Source organism: Euleptes europaea, chromosome 2 (genome assembly GCF_029931775.1).
Source record: "Euleptes europaea isolate rEulEur1 chromosome 2, rEulEur1.hap1, whole genome shotgun sequence".
NCBI lineage: Eukaryota > Metazoa > Chordata > Lepidosauria > Squamata > Sphaerodactylidae > Euleptes > Euleptes europaea.
The window spans coordinates 132,501,070-132,519,281 of NC_079313.1; the positions used below are offsets into that span (position 1 = coordinate 132,501,070).

Sequence of the window (18,212 nt, forward strand, 5' to 3'; positions counted from 1 at the left end):
TTAAAGTATTCCTTCACTTATGATCCAGTGGTCCATCAGTGGAAGGCACTGTAAATCTGGACCTGAGCTTTACCATGTCTTTTCTGATCCTGCCATAATTAATTCCTGGAATCTCGGAACAAATAGAAGAGGCCGGAGGGGTGATTTTGCCCCCTCCTTCCTTGGTACAGCCCCATAATTAGGTCATTTATGCATGGGAGTTTTACCTGAGGTTCATTGCTGGCTGGACCCACACTTTCCTGTTGGGAATCTGCACTAGCAGTCTCCAAACTCAATTCAAGTCCTGCCCCTTTAAATGCTGCTTTGTAATTGGCTTACTTTGCAGTTCTCACTGTGAGAGAAAATCCCCCCCAACCCAATTGCTGCATAAAAAAGCATATTAAGAACGAAAAACGGAGCAATCTGAAAGAGGGGGGTGGAATCCAAGCCTCTGCATTAAAAAGGCTTTCTTTTGCTCATAAAGAGCTCACAGGAAACAGGAAGCATTTGAATCCCTGCCTCTTTACCCGCTGCTTTGTGATTGGCTGTGAGAGATGCCCAGCTTGTGTGTCCAGTGCTTTGCCTTCTGCATGGAGATTTCAGCCAGGCTGAGCTCAAGGGAAAGGGAAGGGTCAGGTTAACAGGAATGGGAAAACCCAGACATTGCGAGGGCTGGCAGCGAGGTCATTTCCAATGGAGGGAAAACTCATGCAGAACTCCAAGAAAAACCGAGTCAGAAGGGGCGAACGTGAGTCCAAGTACCCATGTATAACTGACCTTGATGACCCATAATGACTTATTGGCCATTTATGCATGGAAGGTTTTGCCTTGGATTTGCCACTTTCTAGATGCACATTTTTCCCATCTGAATTTTCAAAACTGCATGGGGGATTATTTTTGAGTTTTGAGAATTCGGATGGGGAAAATGTGCACCTACGGAGCAGCAAATCCAAGGCAAAACCTCCCATGTATAAATGGCCCGGCTCCTGCCACTCAAAGAATCACATTTCACGGAGCTAGAAAAGATTTCTGGGTGCCGGGCAGCAAGGAAGCTCTGATCTTTACGCCCATTGATCCAAATACTTGCTGCCATTGGGATGTGGTAGGAGAGTTTTATAAGTAAGACCAGGAAGAACTAAACAGGAGCCTGGTACTGCGGCAGTGGACACAGAGGACAGTTGCTTCTGATGTCATCTAGACATGGAGCAATTTTTGGAAGCGAAAATGAGCTAAGAGCGCATCCTAGGTGGAACTACGATTAGCCTGAAAAGCTTGTAATGTGCGTGTTTTCCACCAGAGGGAGTTATTTTACTACCTGTAATTTAAAATGCCATCTCAGGAGCCGCAGACAAGAAGTCGCCCTCTCTGCCTTCTAGGTTGGCAGATGATCTAGGGGGGCAGTTTCACCATCACCAGCCCCTTAGCTCTACATCCCATGTACCTTTTGTCTGTGCAGATCCACCAACTCTTGGCCTTGCTGTTGTTGTTTTTTAATGCTCACAGGTTGATAAGGTAGGGACGATCCCCCTCCTCTCTGTCCAGTTATTTATGAACACAAGAAAGGCCCTGCTGGATCAGACCCAGGCCCGTCAACAGGGTTGCCAACCTCCAGCTACTAGCTGGTGATCTCCTGCTGTTACAACTCGTCTCCAGCCGACAGAGATCAGTTCCCCTAGAGAAAATGGCCACTTTGGCAATAGGACTCTATGCCATTAAAATCCCTCTGCTCCCCAAACCCCGCCCTCCTCAGGCTCCGACCAAAAACCTCCCAGCGGTAGCAAAGGGGGACCTGGCAACCCTACCCATCAAGTCCAGCAGTCTGTTCACACAGTGGCCGACCAAGTGCCTCTAGGAAGCCCACAAACAAGGCAACTGCAGCAACATTATCCTGCCTGTGTACCACAGCACCTAATATACAATAGGCATTCCCCCCTGATCCTGGAGAGAACAGGGCTGCATCATGACTAGTAGCCATTTTTACTAGTAGCCATGAATAGCCCTCTCCTTCACGAACATGTCCACTTCCCTCTTAATGCCTTCCATGTTGGCAGCCACCGCCGCATCCTGGGGCAGGGAGTTCCACAATTTAACTATGCTGGCAGTGAATTGGATCCCAGCCCTAATGGGTCGGGGAACACAAGCTTTTGTGAGCCTAGTGCTCCCTTGGGTCTGCTGGTCTTTAAAGTGCCTCTCTGTGGCGTTGATGATAATTTTGATGTTGAGAGCCCTGTATGATTCCCTCCTCTGCTTTTACTTGCCAGCAGCACGTTGGGCCAACCTCAGCCAAGCACAGCTGCTCTTTCCTTTTTGTTTTCTTTGTAGAGGCTCTCAAGTGCGATTCAGAAGTCACAAGAGAGCTGATGTAAGTCTTCCCCCCGCCCAGGTTTTAAATTGTAGATTTTATTATGGTAGCCTGTTATGCCTCTTGCAAGGGGAAGAAGGGTAAAAAAAAAAAAAGATATTAATTTGAACCATTTATATCCTTCCTTTCTTTAAAATGTTCCCGGCAGCAAAGAGTCGAATAAAACAAATCTATTGTAAAATAAAATAACACTAAAAACCCTTGACAGAAATTGGAAGTGGAAGCATAAACACAGTGCCAGAATAAAATACAAGGGCATTAAAATAGAGTAGCCAAGTAAATTATCTGTTTCACGCGAGCAATGAAATAATTTTGCACTGCAGCAGATCAAAATGTTTTGAGTAGCAACAGAAAAACTCAGCAGTGGAAGGCGGAAGAATCCAAAGAAGGGCAGCATGGAAATGAAAAGTTCCCTTGGCTAGCATGGAAATGACAGCGCCAGTTCTGGGAGCTGGCTGTGGTGCCGGCCTCTAAAAAGGCCCCTTCCCATACCATTCAGTTATGTCAGGGGTCTCATAAACTGGGCAGCTGAGATCCAAGAATCCATTATGACAGACTGGCTGCTGAATTTGGGGGGGGGGGAAGATTATTTGTCTATAGCCTGCCTTTCTCACTTGAGACTCCAGGCAAATGACAAAATATTAAACAATTTAACCAGACAGAATAAGACAACCAATGAACAATGTAGCTGGACAGACATTACAGAATTAGAAAACAATGCAGACAGAAAACCAGCTGCAGGCGTGACATACGCAGGAAACCTAAGATGATACATACCATAAACATTGGATTAAAAGGCCTGTATCATCGAGAATATAGAATCATAGAGTTGGAAAGGACCACCAGGGTCATCTAGTCCAACGCCCTGCACAATGCAGGAAATTCACAACTACCTCCCCCCCACACTCCCAGTGACCCATACTCCATGCCCAGAAGATGGCCAAGATGCCCTCCATCACATGATCTGCTAAGGTCATAGAATCAGCACTGCTGACAGATGGCCATCTAGCCTCTGCTTAAAAACCTCCAGGGAAGGAGAGCTCACCTCCTCCCAAGGAAGCCTGTTCCACTGTTCTAACAGCTCTTAACTGTTAGAAAGTTTTTCCTACTGTCTAGATGGAAACCCTTTTGATTTAATTTCAACCCGTTGGTTCTGGTCCGACCTTCTGGGGCAACAGAAAACAACTCGGCACCATCCTCAATATGACAGCCCTTCAAGTACTTGAAGACGGTTATCATATCCCCTCTGTCTTCTCCTCTTCAGTCTAAGCAAACCCAGCTCCTTCAGCCTTTCCTCATAGCAATTGGTCTCCAGACCCCTCACCATCTTTGTTGCCCTCCTGTGGACACATTCCAGCTTTATTTAAATATTTATTTATTATTTCCATTTATCTCCCCCCCTCTAGCCTGGCCAGGAGTTCAAATACCCCCCCCCCCAAGTTCTTCTCACGGGCTTCCAGGTCAAAGGTATCCCCATCTTCTTTAGATCTTGTACTTGGCTTTCTGTTCATATTCTGATAAGGGCAACCAAGGCCTAATTCAAGTTCACGTCTTTCTTCTCTGCTAATGGAGAGTGCTGATAACAGCTGCCCGCTTCCTGGTTGTCGAACAGCTGGCTGTGCGTTCATGTAATTAAATGGGGCATCTGGTTTACTGTTGCTATGGAGTTAGGCTGCTGGACTGAATCTTAGCCAGCCAACATGGCTTATGAACAAGTTTCCCATCGCATCTGGCATTGTACTTTGTTTATCACATGATCACATGATGCTGCCTTATACTGAATCAGACCCTGGGTCCATCAAAGTTATTGTCTACTCAGACCGACAGCAGCTCTCCAGGGTCTCAGGCAGAGGTCTTTCACATCACCTACATGCCTAACTGGAGATGCCGGGGATTGAACCAGGGACCTTCTGCATGCCAAGCAGATGCTCTACCACTGAGCCACGGCCACTCCCCTTAAACCACAAGGTCAATGAACACATTGGAGAAAAATGGCTGCTTTGGCAATTGAACTCTATGGCTTTGAAGTCACTCCCCTCCCCAAACCCTGCCCTCCTTAGGTGGCGAAGAGGGACCTGGCAACCTTAGCCCTTAGGCTCAAAAAGGTTGGGGACCCCCTGCCCTACAAGGTTGGTGTAAGTGAGCTGGGACGTTCCACCACCACTTACAGAGTCTGGGTTATACCGATTATTAGGGTTGCCAGGTCCCTTTTTGCCACCGGCGTTAGGTTTTTGGGGTGGAGCCTGAGGAGGGCAGGGTTTGGGGAGGGGAGGGACTTCGATGCCCTAGAGTCCTATTGCCAAAGCGGCCATTTTCTCCAGGGGAACTGATCTCTATCGGCTGGAGATCAATTGTAATAGCAGGAGATCTCCATCTAGTACCTAGTGGTTGGCAACCCTACCAATCATGGGGTGTGGCTGGGGGAGATTGTCTTCGTTCTTTCTGACCCTCTTTCAGACTTGGGGTTTTCCAGGTCTCATTGCAGTAGCTTCTTTTAGATCCAAACTGGGCATTACAAAATGAAGATGAGTTGGTTTTTATACCCCAATTTTATCTACCTTTAAGGAATCACAAAGCGGCTTAGGATCTCCTTCCCTTCCTCTTCCCGCAAAAGATGCCCTGTGAGGTAGGTGGGGCTGAGAGAGTTCGGAGAGAACTGTGACTGGCCCAAGGTCACCCAGCTGGCTTCATGTGGAGGAGTGGGGAAGCCGACCCGGTTCACCAGATTAAAGTCCACAGCTCTTAACCATTACACCAGAGACTGAAAGTGCAGCCTGGATGGGCCAAGAAGAGGATCCTCTTTCCCCACCTGTTTTTTTTTGGCTATATAACTACTGGATTAAATCCAGCGATTCCTCAGCAGGTGTGTGCTGTTCGAAGCTGGAGGGACAACTTCACCTGGTGCTGGCCCAAGATTTCTTGAGAGCCAACGTGGTGTAGTGGTTAGGAGCAGGGGACTCTAGTCTGGAGAACCGGGTTGGTTTCCCCACTCCTACATATGAAGCCAGCTGGGTGACCTTGGGCTAGTCACAGTTCTCTCACAACTCTCTCAGCCTCACCTAACTCACAAGGTGCCCATTGTGGGGATTTTGCGCTCTGATTTTAAAAAAAACCTTCATCCCCATGTTTCTAATTCTTTGGCCTAAAAAAACCCAACAACAACCTACAGTGATTAAGCCAGTGTGGTGTAGTGATTAGGAGCCATGGACTCTAATCTGGTGAACTGGGTTTGATTCCCCACTCCGCCACATGAAGCCAGCTGGGTGACCTTGGGCTAGACTCAGTTCTCTCAGCCCGGAGGGGAGGGGAGGAGAAGGAGATTGTAAGCAGTTTGATTCTCCTTAAAAGGTAGAGAAAGTCGGCATATAAAAACAAACTCTTCTTCCTCTACCTCTTTTTCTCCCTCTTTTTCTTCCTAGAACGGTTCCTCAGTGGAACAGGCTTCCTCGGGAGGTGGTAAGCTCTCCTTCCCTGGTTTTTAAGAAGAGGCTAGAATGCTGATTCTATGACCTTAAGCAGATGAGGAGAGGGAGGGCATCTTGGGCATCTTCTGGGCATAGAGTAGTGGTCACTGGGGGAGTGTGGGGGGAGGTAGTTGTGAATTTCCTGCATTGTGCAGGGGGTTGGACTAGATGACCCTAGTGGTCCCTTCCAACTCTATGACTCTATGATTCTTCTTCCTCTTCTTCTTCCTCTTCTATTCAGACTGGTGATAGGTCTCCAGAGAGCCAGCATGGTGTAGTGGTTAAAAGTGGTGGTTTGGAGCGGTGGAGTCTAATCCGGAGAACCGGGTTTGATTCCCCACTCTTCACATGAAGCCTGCTGGGGAACCTTGGGCTAGTCACAGTTCTCTTAGAACTCTCTCAGCCCACGCAGAAGCAGGCGATGGCAAACCCTGTCTTGCCCTGAAAACCGTACGGGGTCGCCATAAACCCGCTGTGACTTGACAGCGCTTTCCACCACCGAGTCACCTCCAACCACTGGCCTTTTTTTGGGTGCAGATTCTCATTTGTTTCCAAAGAGATGCACGTCCCCAGGAAACTCTTTTTCCGTCCCTCTTCCTCAGGCATAAGGCCGCTGTCCAAAGTTTCCCCCCAGACAAATCCAAACCCGTGATCTGATTGCTAAGCATTAGCTTTCTCCTCGCCTGGCAAGAAACCCAGGCCTGCGCCTACCTGCTTCCATCTAAGGTGGAGCAGCATCTGGGGGCAAGCCAGGGGGGCAGGACTTCCCCACCTCCTTGCCTCGGGGCCCGCCTTCTCCTCTGGCTGGCTCTTCGGCCGGCCAGACTGCAGGCTGCCCGTGCCGGCTCTTTCGAAGTGCTAACAAAAATGACTCTGGCAGGAAGCAGGGCTGGAAACAGAGAGGGGAAGAAGTCCGCGGGCAGCTGGCCAGAGCTGCTAAGAAGCCCGTGAGGCAGAACAGCCCTTCCCCGTTCACCGATGGAGGCTGGCATGGAAAGCCTGAGCATCACTCAGAAACAAAAAGCGAGTGAGAGGCATCACAGAGCCGAAGTCATGATTGCTGGAGAACAACTGAGGTATGTTTCGAACCTGTTTGTCGGGGGCTGGTGGGTGGTGGCCCAATGCCTCTCCACGACTCTCAGTCATCATACGTGGGATTTGAAGCATCACCCAGTTTCTCCCTCTTGGAATGGAGGAGGGAAATCAGTGGCAAGCTTACCTATGTCACTTTTAAGTTTGCAAAGTTGACAGCGATCCACTGTTTTCACAGCGCGGATAGGGAGGAGGGTTGAACTTCATATGTAGAAGAAGAAGAGTTGGTTTTTCTATGCCAACTTTCTCTGCCGCTTAAGGGAGAATCAAACCGGCTTACAATTCCCTTCCTCGCGGCAGACACCCTGGAGGTAGGTGGGGCTGAGAGAGTGTGACTAGACCAAAGTCACCCAGCTGGCTTCGTGTGTAGGAGTGGGGAGACAAGTCCAGTTCACCAGATTAGCCTCGGCCGCTCATGTGGAGGAGTGGGGAATCAAACCCGGTTCTCCAGCTCCAGAGTCCACCGCTCCAAACCACTGCTCTTAACCACTACACCACGCTGGCTCTCTACCACGCTGCGCTCATGTAGGGGCGAGGTAGGACAATCTAGTGCATTTGGCCTTTGATATTCCTCTTTTTCTTCCTACGGCGGTTCCTCAGTGGAACAGGTTTCCTCAAGAGGTGGTCAGCTCTCCTTCCCTGGAGATTTTAAAGAGGCTAGATGGCCATCTGTCAGCAATGTTTATTCTGTTACCTTAGGCAGATCATGAGAGGGAGGGCATCTTGGCCATCTTCTGGGCGCGGAATAGGGGTCACTGGGGGTGTGGGGGGGAGGTAGTTGTGAATTTCCTGCATTGTTCAGGGGGTTGGACTAGATGACCCTGGTGGTCCTTTCCAACTCTGTGATTCTATGAATCCCTGGCCAAATCTGGCTTAGAGGAAAATTACTTCCTGACCCCAAAGTGGCGATTGGCTGTGACTTGATGGTTCTTTCTACCGCCACAATGCCAGAGGGCCAAATTGTGACTTCTCCCTTCCCAGGACACACATTGGTAGGCCTGAAAAGGGTTGTCAGTGGTGACATCTGTCTTAGCAGGGAAGGGAGCCTTTTAGGGTTCTGTACTCTGGGTTGGGAAATCCCTGGAGATTTGGGGATGGAGCCCGAGAGAGCCGGTGGAGCCGTGGTTTGGAGAAGGGGAGGGACCTCAGCAGGGACGTGCTGCCATCAAGTCTACACTCCCAAGCAGTCGTTTTCTCCAGGGGAACTGGTGTCTGGTCCAGAGATCAGTTGTAATTCCAGGGGATCTCCAGGCCCCACCTGGAGTTTGGCAACCCTAGCTTTGGAAATGCAGCTTAGTCCCCCACTCCCCCTTTTTCTTGAAATCTTTTAGAGCCAGGCTGAAGTGAAAAGATAGCTAAGAAACTGCCTTCCCTGGGCTTGATCCAATCGGCAGTTTCCAAGCAGCAGTGCAAAAATGTGCCCTTTCTTGGGAAAGCAGCTGGTCTCTAATGAGCTTTGCAAGATAAGGGTTGCCAGGTCTCTCTCCACCACCAGTGGGAGGTTTTAGGGGCGGAGCCTGAGGAGGGTGGGGTTTGGGGAGGGGAGGGGCTTCAATGCCATAGAGTCCAACTGCCAAAGCAGCCAATTTCTCCAGGGGAGCTGATCTCTTATCGGCTGGAGATCAGTTGTAATAGCAGGAGACCTCAACTAGTACCTGGACGTTGGCAACCCTATGCAAGGTGGAGTGCAGAAGAGGACTGCCTATCTTTATTCTGCAGCCTTCTGAGCCCCTGAGATTTTGTTTCTGGGGCTCAGAAATGCTCAGGAGCCAGCACACGAGCTCGGGTTGCTAGCTTCGGGTTGGGAAATACCTGGAGATTTGGGGGGTGGAGCCTGAGGAGGACGGGGTTTGGGGAGGGGAGGGACCTCAGTGGGGTACAATGCCATAGAGTGCCTTCCAAAGCAGCCATTTTCTCCAGATGAACTGATTTCTATCACCTGGAGATAGGGTTGCCAACCTCCAGGTAGTGGGGAGAAAAAAGGCACCTCTGTACTAATACCACGAGGTTAGGAAAACAGTATTTTTAGGAAGGACTGAAGAAAGATTTCCACTGCTGTGGATCTGAAACGGCCGTATCCATTGATGATTGTGGCTTTATATGGACTCTATACACAAAGATTACAATACTAATACTTACCTGGTACTCTGTTGAGACCTTTGGAATCATTTCTGCTTTATGCAGATTGTACATATTGTATATATTTGTGCTTTGTATGTGTCATGTATATGGTCCTTGTTTCATCTCAGTAGCTTATAAAATTTGCACTGTGTATATATATCATCCTGTACTGTTTTCCTAACCTCCAGGTAGTAGCTGGAGATCTCCTGCTATTACAACTGATCTCCAGCTGATAGAGATCAGTTCACCTGGTGAAAATGGCCGCTTTGGCAATTGGACTCTCTGGCATTGAAGTCCCTCCCCAAAACCTGCCCTCCTCAGCCTGCACCTCAAAATCGCCAGGTATTTCCCAACCCACAGCTGGCAACCCTACCTGGAGATCAGTTGTAATAGTGGGAGATCTCCAGCCATCACCTGGAGGTTTTACTACCAATATATAATTAGGGGAGTGGTACCTGAACATAAACAAATAGAAACCAATGTGTGTGTGTGTGTTAAGTGCCATCAAGTCGCTTCCGACTCATGGCGACCCTATGAATGAAAGTCCTCCAAAATGTCCTATCTTTGACAGCCTTGCTCAGATCCTGCAAATTGAAGGTTGTGGCTTCCTTTATTGAGTCAATCCATCGCTTGTTGGGTCTTCCTCTTTTCCTGCTGCCCTCAACTTTTCCTAGCATGACTGTCTTTTCCAGTGACTCTTGTCGTTTCATGACGTGACCAAAATACGACAGCCTCAGTTGAGTCATTTTAGCTTCGAGGGTCAGTTCAGGCTTGATTTGATCTAGAACCCACTGATTTGTTTTTTTGGCAGTCCACGGAATCTGTAACACTCTTCTCCAACACCACATTTCAAAGGAATCTATTTTCTTCCTATCAGCTTTCTTCACTGTCCAGCTTTCACACCCATACATAGTAATAGGGAATACGATGGCATTAATTAATCTAGTCTTGGTGGCCAGTGACACATCCTTACACTTCAAAATCTTTTCTAGCTCCTTCATGGCTGCCCTTCCCAGTCTCAATCTCCTTCTGATTTCTTGGCTGCAGTCTCCCTTTTGGTTGATGGTGGAGCCAAGGAATAGAAAGTCTTGAACAATTTCAATTTCCTCATTGTCAACCTTAAAGTTGTGTAATTCTCCTGTAGTCATTACTTTTGTTTTCTTGATGTTCAACTGTAGTCGTGCTTTGGCACTTTCTCTTTTAACTTTTATCAGTAGTCATTTCAAATCTTCACTATTTTCTGCCAATAATGTAGTGTCATCAGCATATCTCAAATTATTAATGATCCTCCCTCCTCCAATTTTCACCCCACCTTCATCTAAATCTAATCCAGCTTTCCTAATTATACGTTCTGCATAAAGATTGAAGAGATAGGGAGATAAAATACATCCTTGTCTGACACCTTTGCCAATTGGAAACCATTCCATTTCTCCATATTCTGTTTTAACTGTGGCCTCTTGTCCAGAGTACAGGTTGCGCATTAAAACAATCAGATGTAGTGGCACACCCATTTCCTTTAAAACCAGCCATAGCTTTTCATGATCCACACAGTCAATACCACTATACAAACACGAGTCTCTTTTATAAACATTCAATAAGGATAAACTTCATTACATATATATAAGCTTTGCACTTTTGTACAGATCTACTTCCTGCTTTTCTTGCAAAAGTGAAATGTTAAATTCCAGATTCCTGTTTGGTAACTCTCCCTCTTCAAAGGCTGGACCGTAACTTATGCTTTTATTACTCACCAAGAGAGGCTCTGTCCCTCTTTTAATAAAATACATTCCAAAGGATTTTAAGTGTGAAAGGTTTTTACACTCACAGGGGTATTTCAGGACAAGGTGACTGTACCCTGAGATTGCCTTGAGCAGGGTAATGTTTGTGGGTGCACACAAGGTGAATTTGTGTGATTATGACCACCAACACCTAAGGAGCGGGGCAGGTTGTTGCAGCCTGTAATTTTGCGGCCGGCAGACGGAGGGAGGATGCCAAGTGGGGGTGAAAGCAACACACATAAAACCATTTTTATGAGATTTATCTTTGGCTGAGATGGCAGAAAGAAAGAAAGAAAAAGAAAGGAAGGAAAGGAAAGAAGGCTTTGGAAAGTAGCTTTTTCTTGTGCTTTACTGGGGTGCAAATATTGAATTATTCCACGTCTTGGGAGGAAGAAGCTGACCCTAATATTTATTTATATAGCTCCTCAAGCTAAGTGTAGAAATTTTTTTAAAAATCCAGATTGTGTTTAAAGGCTTGTGGGCTTCTTAAAAATGAGTGCACAATGGGAGAAAGACAATGGAAGATTAGATCAAGAGTCCAGTGGCACCTTAAAGACGAACAAAATTTCTGGCAGGGTATGAGCTTTGGTGAGACACGGCTCACTTCTTCGGATACAGCTAGAATGTGAGTCCATCTATCCTTAAGTAGAGAAGAGTGAATTCAGACACCCAGTGACAATAGCAGGTAAATGACAATAACAGGCGTGATTGGATCAGGTGTGATATGTGGAGGGTTAGCAGGCGTGGAGAAATCAGCATTGGTAATGAGAAAGGAATCCCAGGTCCCTATTCAATCCAGGAGAATGCTTTGTGTTGAGCTTCATTATTAGTTGTAATTCAGCAGTCTCTCTTATCTCTCCCCTGGACATCACAGACTCTTCTGCATACCACACCTAATCCCATCACGCCTGCTATTTACATTTACATACTGTTAACATTTACATACTAATGCTTGTCTGAATTCACTCTCCTCTACTTAAAGACGGATGGATTCACATTCTAGCTGTATCTGAAGAAGTGAGCTGTGGCTCACAAAAGCTCATACCCTGCCAGAAAATATTTTTGCTAGTCTTTAAGGTGCTACTGGACTCTTGCTCTTTTCTACAGCTACAGGCAGACTAACACGGCTACCCATCGTGATCTACCTCAATGGAAGATGAATATTTATAAATCTGTGAGGAATTTAGATAACCAAGTTGGGCGATGCTTCTTGTTCAACTTCTTCCCTGGTCCTTGAAACAGTAGATATTTTGGCAAGTGTGGCACAAGCAACTGAGAAGTCCTGTTGAATCAAACCAAGAGGTCCAATGAACTGAATCCCTGTTTCCAACGGTGGGCAACTTGGAAGCCTATAATCAGGGACTCAAAGCAATATTACTGACCTGCTGTTTACTGTTGCGCCTGGAGGGTACGCTGCTTCTGAACTTAGAAGTTCCATTTAGCGATCATGATTTGAATAGCTAATGATGGGCCTACAAATTTATCTAACCCCCTTTTAGGGTCATCAGAACCAGAGGAAATACATTCAGTCAGGTACTCATGAGTTGCTTGAAGATTTTTTTTTTTTGGTACTGAATCTTCAGTCAATCAGTTTGACCGGGTGAGGGAGAAAAAGTTCCTCCCCACTGCTCATGAGTTGTGGCCCTGACCTTGTGGAAGGGCCTGCCTGAGGAAGTCGGGAAAGCTCCCGCTCTCCTGGCTTTTTTGCAAACTATGCCAAACTGAGGCCATTTATGCATGGTCAATTTTGATGCTCGCTCAAAGCTGTTTTTTAAAATGCGACTTTAACCATTCCTATTCACGGTCCCGACGCAAAAGGAGAAATTCCACTCCCCCCACTCGCCTGCTCCTTTGCTCGTTTGCATAACCATTAGCATGTGCATAGCTAACCAGCCGCTGTTGTTTTGCATGGTTCCCTCTGGTTATTCTTTGCAGCGGCGGCGGAGCAAACTCAAAAGGTCGCGTTAAGTGGGCTCTTTTGTAATGCGAAGCAGGTCTGTGCCGGCTTCGCGGTCACTTCCGGAATGACGGTTCAGCGTGCAAAATTCAAAAAAATCTGCGGGGCAAATTCAGCCTGGAACGCGCTGCTAATTACCGTGCAAAAATGGCCTGAATTATTCAGAAGGGCTTTTCTGAACAGGCCATTGAGTTGCAGTGTATTAAATGATCCCCAGTGTTACTTGGAGAAATCGGTGGAGACTGTGATCTATACTGCTGTGTATAGCTTCCTGAAACTAGGATCCTGCTAGGTTTGCCAGCTCCGGGTTGGGAAATACCTGGAGATTTTGGGGGCGTAGACTGAGGAGAGCGGGGTTTGGAGAGGGGAGGGACTTCAATGCCATAGAGTCCAATTGGCAAAGCGGCCATTTTCTCCAGGTGAACTCATCTCTATCGGCTGGAGATCAGTTGTAAAAGCAGGAGATCTCCGGCTACTACCTGGAGGTTGGCAACTCTCGATCCTACTATGGAATTTTGCATCATGGGCAGCCCAATCCTGAAGGGGGGGTAGTTGCAGCACACCTGGGAATGGCACAGCCACGCCACCCCATTCATCAGTTTGCTGCCAGGCACAGCAAGCTGAAAATGGTATTTTAAGGGAAACCCCATAAAACTTTCCATAGAGTTTCATGGGGCTACGCCTGCCTTTTTAAACGTGTAACTTGGCGCCTGCAAACGGGTGTTTCTGTGCCGAAACGGCTTTTAATGCTCCCTAAAGGCAGCTCCACCCACGGGAACGCCTCTTTGGTGCCGGCGCGAGCCTTTGTGCTGGAGATACGCTGCTGGCCAGGCTGCGCCAGTACCCGTGGCTCACACTTCCACATGTAGGGTTGCCACCCTCCAGGCACTAGCTGGAGATCTCCTGCTATTACAACTGATCTCCAGCCGAAAGAGATCAGTTCACCTGGAGAAAAGGGCCGCTTTGGCAATTGGACTCTACAGCACTGAAGTCCTTCCCCTCCCCAAACCCCGCTCTCCTCAGGCTCTGCCCCAAAAACCTCCTGCCGGTGGCAAAGAGGGACCTGGCAACCCTAGCCATGAGGCTCCCCTACACAGCTTCCTGCCTACATATGCGTCTCCCATGAACAGATGTTGTAATGTATTAAAGCCATTTTTTAGCCCACTCGCAATTATTTTCATAGTATTTGATACCTGTGGGAGCAACTATTTTAATCTCTCCTTCTAATTTGTGAAGCTGACAAAACCTTGTCAGCTTCACAAATTCAGGTTTCCTGCTTGTTCTCTTTCTCCTCACCAATGAAAATGTCACGGTCTGGATTGCCAGGGTGGTGCTCGAAATTGCCATCAAGTTGCAGCCAACTCATGGCGACCCCGTAGGGTTTTCATGACAAGAGACATTCAAAGGTAATTTGCCATCGCCTGCAATTGCATAGCAACCCTGGACTTCCTTGGTGGTCTCCCATCCAAGAATTAACCGGGGCCGACCCTGCTTAGCTTCCGAGATCTGGGGTCATTTATGCATGGGTACGTGGACTCACGTTCACCCCCTGTCTGACTCAGTTGTTCCTTGGAGTTCTGCATGAGTTTTCCATCCATTAGAAATGACCTCACTGCCAGCCCTCGCAATGTGCGGGTCTTCTCATTCCTCGGTTAACCCAACTCATCCCTCTCCCCTGAGCTCAGCCCGGCTGAAATTACCATGCAGAAGGCAAAGTGAAGGGCACAGAAGCTTGCTTTCTGTCACAGCCAGTCACAAAGCAGCATGTAAAGGGACAGGGATTCAAATGCTTCCTGGGAGCTCCTTCTGAGCAAAAGGAAGGCTCTTTAAAAATCGAGGCTTGGATTTCTCCCATCCCCTTCCTTTCAGATTGCTCAGTTTTTTGTTTTCTGTTCATCAAATACTTTTTTATGCGGCTATTGTGAGCGCTGTGAAGTGAGCCCATTACAGAGCAGCATTTCAAGGGGCAGGGCTTGATTTGAGCTTGGAGACTGCTGGTGCAGAGATTCCCAAGTGTGAAGTGTGGGTCCAGCCAGCAACGAACCTCAGGTAAAACTCCCAGGCATAAACGACCTAAGGCAATTGGTTTAGCCCAGGCTATCCAGGTCGGGCATTTTAAGAGAGCCTCTTGTCTTCTATTTGCTCTAGAAATACCGACCCCCGGCACACATTAAAGAAAGCCTTTTCCCTGTTCGCAATCTTGGAGACAGATACCTCTTCACCAACTGCAGAGTACCACTCCTGTTACATCAGACGGCCACAGTGCCAGGCAAAGCAGGAATTAATAAACCCAAATGGGAACGGGCTTGCATGAACCAACTGTTAAGACTTGGGCACGAGGCCAAGAAACAGAAGGCAGGACCGGGACATTATCGGTCATATCTGGTGCACAAATGTCATTCTCGGAGCAACAAGGTGCTTTGTTGGGAGTACGCTCCTGCTTTGTTTAAACAAAATACAATATTTGCAAGAGAACCGGAGGCTATTTGGCTGGCATCAGGCATTGTGTATTTTTTTTGTTTAATGTGCCGAGGCTTTCTTGCCTTTGAACGAGATCTGTTCTGTTCTCCTCTTGACCTTGACAAAAGAACATTTGTTGCCCGTACCGTCCTGGGCCCAGTGCCAGGTTTTGAGAGTGATGCCACTTCTTGAGGCTTTTGAGCTACACAGGAATTTGGTTTTCCAAAATTCACTTTTTTAGATAAAGCCATTGATTACTGGGCTGTGTGACCGTGGTCTTGGTATTTTCTTTCCTGACGTTTCGCCAGCAGCTGTGGCAGGCATCTTCAGAGGAGTCACACTGAAGGACAGTGTCTCTGAACAGTTGGTTCAGTGAAGATGCCGGCCACAGCTGCTGGCGAAACGTCAGGAAAGAAAATACCAAGACCACGGTCACACAGCCCGGATAACCTACAAGAACCAATGAACTCTGACCATGAAAGCCTTCAACAATACCATTGATTACTCTTGTTCTCTTAACTTTTTTTTTTAAGGGATTTCTTTTTAATTTCTCTTTGGTTTCTCTTTGTAGAGAAAACAATGTGCCCTTTAAAAATTTGAGCCCTTGTTAGGGATGCCAACCTCCAGGTGGTGGCTGGAGATCTCATGCTATTACAACTGATCTCCAGGTGACAGAGATGTTCCCCTGGAGAAAATGGCTGCCTTAGAAGGTGGACTCTATGGCATTGTACCTATTGAAGTCCCACCCCTCTCCAAACCCCGCCCTCCTCAGGCTCCACCCCCAAATCTCCAGGTATTTCTCAACCCGAAGCTGGCAACCCTAGCTCTGAAGCTCACTAGGTTATCCTGAGGCAGTTATTCTCTCTTATACTGATGGATATGGCTAACATGGGGAAGGGGTAGGGTTCCCAGGTCCCTCTTTGCCACCGGCGGGAGGTTTTTGGGGTGGAGCTTGAGGAGAGTGGGGTTTGGGGAGGGGAGGGACTTCAATGCCATAGAGTCCAATTGCCAAAGCAGCCATTTTTTCCAGGGGAACTGATCTCTACTGGCTGGAGATCGGCTGTAATAGCAGGAGATCTCCAGCTACTACCTGGAGGTTGGCAACCCTAGGCAGGGGAGAGTGACCAATGCTGATCTGAGCTCCTTGGAAGGTGGCCACTTTGGAAGATGGCCACTTTGGAAGGTGGACTCTATGGCTTTATACCCCACTGAAGCCCCTCCACTCCACAAACCCCGCCCTCCTCAGGCTCCACCCCCAAAATCATAGAATCATAGAGTTGGAAGGGACCACCAGGGTCATCTAGTCCAACCCCCTGCCCAATGCAGGAAATTAACAACTACCTCCCCCCCACATCCCCAGTGACCCCAACCCTCCCCCCACCATGCAAGATCTCCAGGTATTTCCCAACCTGGAAACCCCAGCCCTTACAGTTTGTTACATGCCACGGGATGGTGCTGTAGCTGGAGGATAGGCAGGTTTGGGAAGTCAAGGCCTTCCTCTGAGCACCCACAGAGTGAAATTCTGAAATTTGGCAGAACCTTCCTTTCCTGCCCCTCCTCTCCTTGATCAAAATGGAACAGATTAGAAACAGGCTCCAAATTCCTGGAGATTTTTGGGGTGGAGCCTGAGGAGGGCAGGGTTTGGAAAGGGGAGGGACTTCCATGCCATAGAGTCCAATCGCCAAAACAGCCATTTTCTCCAGGTGAACTGAACTCTATCGGCTGGAGATTGGTTGTAATAGCAGGAGATCTCCTGCTGCTACCTGGAGGTTCAGAAAAAAGCTACTGGTTCTGCATGGTAACAATGATATATTGAATATAATAAATAGCTAAACAGCCAAATTAGAACATAAGGAATTACATATATACTCCAAGTACAGTAACAGTCAATCCAAGGTTGATGTCTTCAGTTGAAGAAAAGTAAGTAGGGATACGATCGTTTCAATTCTTCCTCAGTCCCGGTCAATTATCCATGTCAAGAAAAGTACTTGAGATTTTTTCAATATAAGCTTCTGTAGCTTCAATAATCTTATTTGGGAACGTGTTATTGTGAACCTGTCTGTGCAACCAGAAGATATGGATATCCTGTTGGAATTATTTATGTAAAGAAATATGGGGTTGCTGTTTTGATCCCGAAAAGGGAAAAGAGTTCATAATAGGATTATTGAAACGATCGTATCCCTGCTTACTTTTCTTCAACTGAAGACATCAACCTTGGATTGATTGTTACTGTACTTGGACTAGATATAATTCCTTATATTCTAATTTGGCTGTTTAGCTATTTATTATATTCAATATATCATTGTTACCATGCAGATCCTGTACTTATTTTCTAACCTTAGGTATTTGGTACAGAGGTGTTGAATTGGATTACTTATTAGCTACCTGGAGGTTGGCAACCCTAGCAAGGGAGGTCAGCAAGATGGAAACCTTCATTGTCCTCAACCATATGCCTGGTGGAACAGCTCAGTTTTACAGGCCCTGTGGAACTCTTTCAAGTCCCATAGGGCCCTGATCTCACTAGGCATGGTGTTCCACCAAGCTGGGGCCGGAGCTGAAAAGGCCCTGGCCCTGTTTGAGGCTAGCCAGATCCTTTTTGGACCAGGGATCACCAGTAAGTTCTCTCCAGCTTAGCAAAGTGCTCTTTGAGGGGTGTAAAGGGAGAGGCAGTCCCGCTGGTACGATGGTCCCAGACCGTCATATTGTGCCATAGCATCCATCCCCCAAAGCTGCCATTTTCTCCCGGGGAACCGATCACTGTAGTCTGAAGCACAGATATAATTCTGGGAAATCTTCCAGCCCCAGATGAAGGCTGGTAACCCTATGAATTAGCAGACAAATCTGATAGCCTTCAAAATCTTTTGACCCCTTGGTAGGCCAACCTTGGGCAGACCTTGAGAAGAGAGCCAGGAAAACACATTTTGCAGTGATGACTGTCTTTCAAACAGCCTTCACAAAACAGCTCATCATGTTTTTAGTTCATTCAAAGCTCTCGACCT

General features: G+C 47.4%; 1 protein-coding gene across 1 annotated transcript in view; it reads left to right on the plus strand.

Annotated features, from left to right (window-relative positions):
- Positions 1-6,795: 6,795 nt before the first annotated feature.
- LOC130473721 (DEP domain-containing mTOR-interacting protein-like) overlaps positions 6,796-18,212 on the plus strand; it is a 36,947-nt gene continuing 25,530 nt past the window's right edge. Inside the window, exon 1 of the mRNA XM_056845292.1 lies at positions 6,796-6,881. Coding sequence (XP_056701270.1) covers positions 6,796-6,881 — 86 coding nt within the window. The remainder of the gene's footprint in view (positions 6,882-18,212) is intronic.